Below are 9,911 nucleotides of genomic sequence, written 5' to 3' on the forward strand. Positions count from 1 at the left end.
TTGGTGCCAGCACAGGGATTTCTGGGCTGTGCTGCCTCTCACTGGGTAGATGTGCACTTAGTATATGGAAAACATTGCAGAGGGGGGATAGAAAACATTGCAGGAAGGGGGTGGTGAAAGCTTTGCTCAGAGGAAGAGCCCAGGTGTTCCCAAAAAAGGAGAATACACCTTTCCTTATTAGGTGTGTACTGCAATATTTCCTGTATGGAGCCGGTTTGGAAGTAAATTGTGTTTTGTTCTGCAGATTCTTCCTGGTGTAAGGTGTGAGAGGGAGGTGTAGTAGGAGAGTGAAACAATCAGGGAATCACTGAATTGTTTAGGTTGGAAAAGACCAGGGAGGTGGTGGAAGTGTCCAAGGAACGACTGGATCTGGCACTCAGGGCTCTGGGCTGGGGGACAAGGTGGGGATTGGTCACAGGCTGGATTTGATGGTCTTGAAGGTGTTTCCCAACCTCAGTTATTCTGTGTTTCTGTGAAAATCTGACTCTTCTCAAGGTATGCCAAAGAAGTGGTGTAAAGCCCCTGTGTGCCACGTTAGTCTAAAATAAAGAGTTTTAAAACACCTCTTTGTGTTTCTGTGCTGATTGTCTGTATTTTCTGGAAAGAGCTAAAATTGTGTTTAGAATCCTGTGTACTTTTTTTAAGAGAGCCTGCTTTTAATAACGACACTAATCTTGAATTCTTGTTGACCCTGAAGTTACTCAACTTTGTTTCTTTATTATTTTGTTTCTTTCTTTATTTTAGTTTGTATTTCAGAGGGTCCCCCTGTGCTTTCAGCACTGCAGCTCAGCAGAGAAGTACAGGAGACGAGTGTGGCCCAGAGGATCCCAGTGACGAGCCCAAGCACTCCCTCTCTGACTGTGCCTTGGAGCACAAAGCCATAAAATTGGAGGAGCAAGTCCGAGATTTAACTGTGAGTGTGCTGGTGGCATCAGGAGGGTGCCTTTGCTTCAGTCCCCTTGCCTTGGTCTGTCTTTCGGCCCTGGATTTTTCCCTAAATGCTGTGACACACACATAGCTCCAGAGCAGCTGTGCCCTGAGGGTGAGAGGGTGAAATTCCACCCTGCCTTCCCCAAAAACACCATCTGTCAGCAGGGCACTGATGGTATGATCCTGGCAGGAAAAGCTGGGTGTTGGAGCTGGTCACTTCTTTCACAGCCTTGTGGCAGTAGCTTCGTGCTGATTAGCATCACATATTGGCATGAAATCATGGAATATCCTGAGTTCCCACAGGGATCATCCAGTGCAGCTCCTGGTCCTGCCCAGACCCCCCAACACTCCCACCCTGGGCATCCCTGGCAGCGCTGTCCAAACGCTCCTGGAGCTCCGGCAGCCTCGGGGCCGTGCCCATTCCCTGGGGAGCCTGGGCAGTGCCCGGCACCCTCTGGGGGAAGAACAATTCCTGATATCCAACCTAAACCTCCCTGACCCAGCTCCAGCCATTCCCTGGGCGCTGTCCCTGTCCCAGAGAGCAGAGATTGGAGCTGCCCTCGGGAGGAGCTGCAGACCCCAAGGAGTCTCCCCTCAGTCTCCTCCAACCAAACAATCCCAGTGCCCTCAGCTGCTCCTCCATGGCCCCTCCATTCTCATGCCCCTCCTTTGGACAGTCCTTAATATCTTTATGTCACACTGGATCCAGATTATCCAAGAAGGGAAGTCCTTTTAAGTGCCAGTGTGTGGTGGCAATGAGGTTCTATATTGAAGAGCTCCCATGACTGAGGAGGGGATTAAATCCCACTGTTCTGGGGATAATCACCCTGAGAATCCTGCACTGAGTGAGAAATCAGCTGCTCACAGAACTGCCTGCTGGAGAAGGGAGGCTCTCAGCAGCAGCCTGGCAGTCAGTGTTTAGCTGAATTCAGTCATTCAGTGCCCAGAATATTTCTGGCCTTGACTTCTGCCCTTCTGAGGGAGTTGCAGTTTTTGGTTAATCCAGTAGGAGAAGGACTTTTCATTTGTATGAAAATGCAGAAGCCCAGCACAACCTTCTCTTTTTAAAGTGTTTCTGAGGGGTTTCCAGTGCCAGGAAAGGGGTTTTGCCTCCTGGTTTGAAGTGTCTTCTCTGTGGTTGCAGGAGCGATACCGGAAAGCTTTGGCAGATTCCGAGAATGTCCGGAGGAGAACACAGAAGTTTGTGGAAGATGCCAAACTCTTTGGTGAGCAGAAGAGCTGTGTTTGCTGCACTGGCCTGCCTGTCTGAGCAGAAATGCTGATCAGCAGCTTTTCTGTCCCCCTGAGCTGCCCTCCCTCATTCATTGTAAAGCTTGGTGGGATGTTTGGCCTGGACTCTTGATATCTGGGCTTAATCACTATTTTTTCTCCATATCCAGCTGTGTCCTGTCCTATCAGGTTTACCCACAGAATCCCAGAATTGTGACTATTTTTTTCTTTTTTAAATAGTCCCAGTGCAGCTGAGTTTAGTTCTGCTGACTTGGTTGAAAATCCAGGTTCTGCTGTGTGCTGAGGGTTGGCTCTGGCAGGGTGTATTTTATACTCAGCTGTGTCATCAGCTTGTGATCTCCTTTACTATATTAACAGCCTCTTCTGCTCCAGTTCATTGGAGGTAGATGCTGCCTGGGGCAGTAGTTGTCAATCTCTAGATTAGATGTTTAAAACTTCTAAAAGAAATATTTTAGCACCAGTGAAACGAGCTGGATTTGTAGCTTTGGCAGCAGAAGCAGGTGAAGGGGGAAGAAACTGCTGTTCAGGCACTGCACTGTGCCAGAACCATCTCTGAGAATGAAAAACTGTTTTTCTCCATACTGCATGAATCTCAAGAGGTTTGTTGTCAGTTAATTCTAGCAGCCTTGAAATTAGAGCTGCTGTATTTGCTTACCTTCCACCTGTGGTGCTATAAAATGGCTGCTGAGTTTGGGCATCATCAACAATGGGATGATTGATTTTGAGAGGGGTTTTTTGAGCTCTTTGGATTTTATAGGTAGCATGCCTCACACATGAAGAAAAAATAAGCTCTTTATTAGAAATTGCTTACAGAGTGAGATCTGTAGATAAGAGGAAGATCTGAAAGGAGGCTGTAGCAAGGTGGGGTTGGTCTCTTTTCCCGATTAATGAGGGGTAAGACAAGAGGAAACAGCCTCAAGTTGTGCCAGGGGAGGTTTAGATTGGCTTTTAGGAGAAATGGCTTCACTGAGAGTGTTGCCAAGCACTGGCACAGGCTGCCCAGGGAAGAGGTGGGGTCACCATCCCTGGAGATGGTTAAAAGACTCGGTGACACGGTTTAGTGGTGGCCTTGGCAGTGCTGCCTTGATGATCTTAAAGGTCTTGAGCAGCCTAAATGACTCTGATTCCGTGAAATGAGTGGTAATTGCTGGGTTTCTGTCTGTTCCTTTGTTGCATCTCCTTCCTCTTCCTTTGTTCTGTGCCTGTTCACATGTAAAGCTGGAGACAGCACCTGACTATTGCCTCATTTTCTCTGTTTCCCTGATGTGTCATTCCAGTCAGGGAGTTATGATATTTGTGTAACTGAGGGACGCTGCTCTTCCTGGAATTTCTGCACTGTGCAAGAAACCACTTGTGGAAATGCAGCCAATCTAACCCCGTTTTTCTAATGACAAAAACTGCCTGGCTGTTCATGACCAACCCAAGCCCCATTTTGGTCCAGTCCCTCCACAGTGCTTTTAAGCTATGAATAAATTGGGGATTTTGTACTTTTGAATAGCCATGCATTGTTTTTGCTTCCCCCCATTGTGTTTGTTCCCTGTGGAATGGCATTCCTACGACAAAATTATGTCAGTGGGACTGGAGCAGGGGGTGTGGAGCAGAGTCCTGAATGACAAATCCAAGTTGCAAAAATCTGTTTGGAGCGACACATTAATGCTCTGCTCTGTCAGGAAGACCAAAAATATAAATGTTCGTGGTAAAGATGTGCATTTCCTGCATATTCCTTCGTTTGGGGAGTCTTTATATGACTCCTAGTGCTGAAGCTTTGGTTCCAGGAACCAGGAGACACCACCTGGTCTCGCTAAATTAAGTTCAAATCAATGAGCAGCTTTAAAGGTGCCTTCAAACCGCTGTGACTTTGTGTCTGTCCTCGCTACTGGAGCTCTGGATGTTCTGTAAACTGTCCTTCACTTCCTTCCTTCAGGGATCCAGAGTTTCTGCAGGGACCTGGTGGAGGTAGCAGACATCCTGGAGAAGACAGCCGAGAGCGCCGCGGGCCAGGCAGAGCCCAGCGATCCCAACCCGACCCTGAAGAAGATCTACGAGGGCCTCTCTCTCATCGAGGCCAAGCTGCAGAGCGTCTTTGCCAAGCATGGCCTGCAGAAGATGAACCCTGTGGGTGGCAGGTACGACCCCTACGACCACGAGATCATCTGCCACGTGCCAGCCGAGGGCATGCAGCCGGGCACGGTGGCGCTGGTCACTCAGGACGGCTACAAACTGCACGGCCGCACCATCAGGCACGCGCTGGTCGGTGTCGCCGTGGAGGCGCAGGAGTGACGTGGCTTCACCTGCTCCACCTGGGACCTTCCTGAGCTGGGGACAGTCCCAGCTGCAGCTGCATGTATTTACTTATTTATTGAGCTGGGTTTGTATCGTGTGATGGCTTCGGGGTCGTGCGCGCGGCGGTGTCGCCGTTCGTTCTGAGGTACTTGTGTGTTTAATAATCCTGTCTGGAGTCCGTGGAGTAGTTGTAGGAGTCCTGCTGTTTGTCAGAAATTTGTGGCACTGTAGCCCCTTTCTCTGCTTATTTCTCCATGAAGGTATGTATGGGGAAGAGGGGAGATAGGGAGAGAAAGGGAAATTCTCTTCTTGTCTCCCTGTTCCATCTCTGAGGGAGACTCCTGCAGTGGCCTTCAGGAGAGGAGCTTCTCTGCCTCACTTTCCACAGCTGTATTAAGGGACTGTAATAATACTGACCTACCTCACAGGGATGTGGTGAGGCTTTTCCCGTGCAAAGCACTGGAAAAAGTCCAGAGGGATGAGTATTATTGTCACCTGGATTTGATGTCTTCCCTTGTCCCCAAACCCCTCGGATGGGGTGAAGATGATCACTTGAAATGACATTTAGGGGCAGCTTTTTCTTATGTTGCTTCGGGACAGCAATCTGGAATTCATGGAATCTCTGTCGTACTAGAGTTGAATAGAGATGAGGGTTTAAAAAGAATTCAGTTGTTAGGTCAGACTAATATTCCTTCTCCAGGTAAAATTCCAGCTTGACTCTTTGTTCCCAAAGGTAAAACAGGGAACGGTGATTTGTGGTGGAGCCAGAAAACTGTCCTCACATGTCTTAATCTCCAACCCAAATGTATCTTTTAGAGGAGAGTAATTTCTCTTCCCTGGTGGGTATTTGTGCAGCTTTCAAGCATGATAAACTCTGTGCTCTTTGTTGCAGCTGCTGGCAAAATGGAGCTGTGCCCTTAAGCAGGAAATCTGGACTGTTCTATTTTCTCAGCTCTCCTGTAGAGATCCTCAGATTACACCAACTTCCAGTCCACATTCTGATCCTACTTTCAATGGTCCTAGCAAATATGAAACCTTTTGGGTTTTGATGCAAGGAGAAAAATCTTCTCTGCTCCAAAGTCTCAAGTGCCCTTGAACCAATTTTAGCAGCAGTGAGAAGAAAGCAAGAGAAGCAGAAGGCTGAGGAAGTGAAAGCTGACCTCGAGCTGTCCTCCTGCTTGGAGGCATGTTGTTGTCACAGCACATATGTATTTCCCACTGGCTTAATTGCCTGGGAGTTCATTTGTCTCAGCTGAAAGGATGCAGTCACTGAGGAAGATCAGAATTTAACCCTTTGCAGAGCAGCAAGCAGTCAAATGTCAGAAGAACAGACAAGCCACAAAACCAGGAATGGTTGTTTTTCAGGTTGTTTCTAACTGATTTGTTCATCCCTTCCTTTTTTACTTTCTGGAATTGGATCCATAACCTGACAAATGCACTTCCAAAAACGCTTTACTTGGAGTGGATGCCATCGATGGTTTGGTAGAAAATTTATTCTTCTCCCATTCCTTTGCAGGCTTCAGCTGAAAAACCCTTTTGTGGTGGACTTCAAGATTACCACAGCCTTTAATACTGACAGTCTTTCACCTGGGGAGACTGTGTGCAGTCAGTGGGTTGTCATCCCAGAAATTTAGGGAATCTGCACCTTTCTCACCTGCCCCATGCAACCTTTTTTAGTGGCAGCTGTGGTGTGAGTCTGTAGTGGATCCTTTCTGGAGTGTGGGTTTCTGGTTCTGAGGGGGGTACTGGAGATTTCAGCCCTGAAACAGCACTTCTGGCAGCTTTAGCTCATGGACAGACCTCTTGTTCCGTGCTCTTGTATTATTATCATGGTTTTGGAAGTTTCAGAGATAAACAGGACTTCCTATTGTTCTGCTGAGCAGGTCACCAGGGTACGCTGTTCCTCCAGAGAAGAATGGGTAAAATATGAAATGCGGCGCTACAAATCTTGCTGTTCTTCCTCAAAAGTGAGGAACCCATGTCCTCAGCTGGAAGGAACAGTGGGGTCTCTGCTGCCTCTTCAGCCCCTGCTGTATCAGCTGAGTCTTGCAGTGTGAGGGGAGAGCTGGAAACCAACTCTGAAAGTGAAACTTTAATTGTAAGGAACCGAACAGAAGCGCAGGATTTTACACAACAGACAGTTCTGTGTCACAGAGAGGCTGCAGCTGGGTGTGACCAGGAGCGATGGGATCCAAACCCTCTTTAAACTCACCCATGGAGCCACTGGACTGGGAAAAAAAATGTTACAGCCACTCAGTCCAGCTTGGGTTTGCCAACTCTGCCTGTGTCCTCAGCCAGCAGTCACCCACTTCTGCCTTACGGAAATACCCTAAAATGCACTCCCGACCTTCTGTCTGTACTGAGAGATGGTTTATTCAGCTTGTCTGTCTGGAGGCTGCGTTCACTGAGGCACTGCAGTGTGGCTGCAGCAAGGATCTGAGGGATCCAGTTCCTGTGCAGTCTTTCCCACCCTCACAGAGGCCCTGTTTAATTTGGGGCAAGTTCTTTTCCCAGTCAAACCTACGAAACTTCTGCAGGATCCTATCAGGTTTTATCATTCATGTGAAATGGACCCAGTGCTGAGAGACTCTTTCACAGATGTTACCAAAGAGATAAATCCTGTAGCTGTTGTTTGTCCCAGTTTCTGCTTCCTTTGAAAGGTGAAGTGAAAATGAAATAACCAAACCTGGATTCCATCACAGAATCCAGATTCCCCAGGCAAAATTTGATTCTCTTGCCTTTCAAGCACATTTAATGATGTCTTTTGTCCTGGATGAGATTGTGGAAGGGTGGGTTGAATTTCTCCTTGGTTCTCACTACCTTTTCTGCCCTGTTTGTGTAACTCTTGCAGGGAGGGACTGACCCATGGTCACTTTATCCAATGACTGTTTAATAAAACACAGGAATACATTAGCAGGGCAGGAATAGCAGAGGAGAGGACCTCATGTACCTTTTAGTTATTTCCACACCTGGACAAGTCTCCAGTGGCACTGTCATGAGCATGGCAAGATCTGAACTCTGACCAGGAGCAGTGCAGAATGAGATGAATGTTGCTTTGTGAACCTTAACTTCTCAGTGCTTCAGCAGCAGAGTTTCTGTTGGAAGAGCTGTGATCACTCAACAGCTCTTAGCAGTCCCTTAATTAAAAAAAAAAAAGTATTTAAGTTTTATATTGTGAATAGTGTAGTATTTTTTTATTTTAAAACTCGAGATGTTTTGATATTTCTTGCAAAGTCAAACGAACAAAGTGTTGCTAATCTCCAAAAATCGAAGGCCATTTAGGTGGGGGGAAGATGCATATATATTGTATTTTTTGTGTGTTTCTGTGCTCTTTGTTTACCCAAAGGTTCTGGCTGTACAAAAGACAGAGATGTGTGGGAGCAGCGCACGGAATTGACAACGACATTTGAGTGGATGTTGAAAAGGGCTGATTTCCTTTAGATGTCCAGATACTGCCCATTTGCTAATAAAACAGAAGAATTGCAGTGACTTCTCTTGCCTTTTTTCCCTGCCCCAAACTGCTGCTCATTCCGACTCCAGCCAGCTGGGACTGCACACTGGAAGGTTTCTTGCTATTCCTGATCCCACTGTCTGTGAAAAGGACCAGAGCAGCACTTGGCTGAACATTTTATTGATGGTGCTTTAGGAGGACTCCCAGAAATGCACACACACAGAGTTGCTGCCGAGGATTCCTGCCCTGACAACCCACCCAGGTGTGTCAGTCCATGGTATTTCCACACCTTCTGCTGTGTCTGTTCCTGGATGACTGCATAGAGAAATGTTTTCTGCCAGCCTCTGGTGGTGTTGCTTCAGCAGAGCTCTGCCATCAGCTGAAATCTGGATATCTGAGTTTATTTTTGCTTGGCTTTGCTGCCCGTTTGCCCCTGCGTGTGCTGTGCTGCAGCCAGCGAATTGTGCAGCAGTGCAGTTAACGGTGGCTTCATTTACGGGCTGCATTCACACCCGTGGTACCCACAGGCAGGCTGTGATTTCAGGGATTTGTCAGAGAAAAGACGAGGCTTTCTCTGTAAGGGTGTGTTTGTAACAGATTTCATTCTCTGCAAAAATAGCTGGGCCTCCATTCCTGCTCTCGCCGTGCCAGTTGGTGCCTTGTGGGTGGGCCTTGTTCTCCCAGAGCTCTGGATGCCCCTGGGCGCTTCTCCCTGCAATAAAAAGCTTTTTCAAAAGACCATTTACAGATAGCCTTTATGGGGTGAGATCCATATTTCCGTGCTAAAGATCTGCCAGCAAAGCCAGCTGTGGTGCCGGGGTGATGTCCCATTGTGGGGGCTTTTCCTCATCCTGCTAAAATGCACGGGCATTTCTTGGTGTAACCACGCCAGGAAATCCTGCCTAATTGCATTAGGCAATTTCTGGGGCTGCTGGTTTTCCTCTGCAGCAACAATGAGAGTTGGGAGTTCTCAAACCACCATCTGCAGAAAAGCCTTGGGGCTTGGGGCAGAGCATTTTGCTTATGGCAGGATATTCCAGAAGAACTCCTGCAAGCAGGGAGGGGACTGGGAGCAGTGCTGACCTGCCTGGGAGCCCTGCTGTGTGCACAGCAGATTCCTTGTCGCCCACAGCCCTTGGGGAAATGAGGCTGGTTAAGTAAGAGCTTGTTAAAACCCGAGACGTGCTGCGAAGATATTTGTGTGCTGTGTTTTAAGCTGCTTGGGATCGTCATCTCCCCATCCCAGTGGGATCTGCCCATTGTGAGGGCGAGCTGAGCAAAGGTAATTTTTGTCTGTGCCCACCCCAAATATTCCCACTTGAGGTTCAGGGTTGTACGTGCTCCCCATGCAGGAAGGCTGAAGTGGCTCCTGGCTGGAGAAAGGAAGGGGCCTGTGCTCGTGTTGTGTTTCCCGGAGATAAAGTTCAAGTGGATGCGTTCTCAAACAAAATTCTGCCCCTTGGTAAGGAGCCAGCCCTGGGCTGGAGCAGGCTCTGGGTCTGTAATTACATGTCCAACCTGTTCGAGAGTTTTTGCTCAGCCTTTGCTCTCCTTTGTAATCCGAGTAGCATCGGGCTCCCGTGGGATGCCCTTGGCACAAACTGCTCGCTGTCAGGCACTTCGTTTTGCCCAGGGCAGAAAGTCCGAGGGAAAGCTTGAAAAGCCCGTGCTGCTGCATGAGGCAGGCAGGACCCAGCCTGCTCCGCTCAGCCGGGGACCGAGCTCTGTGAGCATCACCCGTGTGCGCACGGAGCACATGGAAAGCGTGCCCTGGCAGCACCAGCGGGAGCGCGGTGCTGCCGGGGCAGTTCCCGGCTCGGGGCCTGGCTGTGGGCCGCGTGTGAGGAGCGGAGGGCAGGGAGATGCTCGCCGCGGCTGTTCGCAGGATGCCAGAGTCCCCCGCGTCCCCTCAGCGCCGCTCCCCGCCGGGGGCTCCGGCACCCCGACCCTGCGGGGCCGCGCTGCCCGGGCCCGGCGCCGCCTCCCCCGCCCCCAT

At 49.0% G+C, this 9,911-nt stretch overlaps 1 protein-coding gene across 1 annotated transcript; it reads left to right on the forward strand.

Annotated features, from left to right (window-relative positions):
- Nucleotides 1–538: 538 nt before the first annotated feature.
- LOC121672260 (grpE protein homolog 2, mitochondrial-like) lies at nucleotides 539–7,949 on the forward strand (the record flags this gene model as incomplete). The annotated part of the gene is made up of 3 exons (XM_042044862.1): nucleotides 539–913; nucleotides 2,075–2,156; nucleotides 4,106–7,949. Coding segments are annotated over 3 exons (813 nt in total), but the record flags the coding sequence as incomplete, so codon positions are not given.
- Nucleotides 7,950–9,911: the final 1,962 nt, after the last annotated feature.

This window comes from Corvus kubaryi, unplaced genomic scaffold (assembly GCF_017639235.1).
Source record: "Corvus kubaryi isolate FWS band 111438036 unplaced genomic scaffold, C.kubaryi_AGA036_p1.0 45962, whole genome shotgun sequence".
NCBI lineage: Eukaryota > Metazoa > Chordata > Aves > Passeriformes > Corvidae > Corvus > Corvus kubaryi.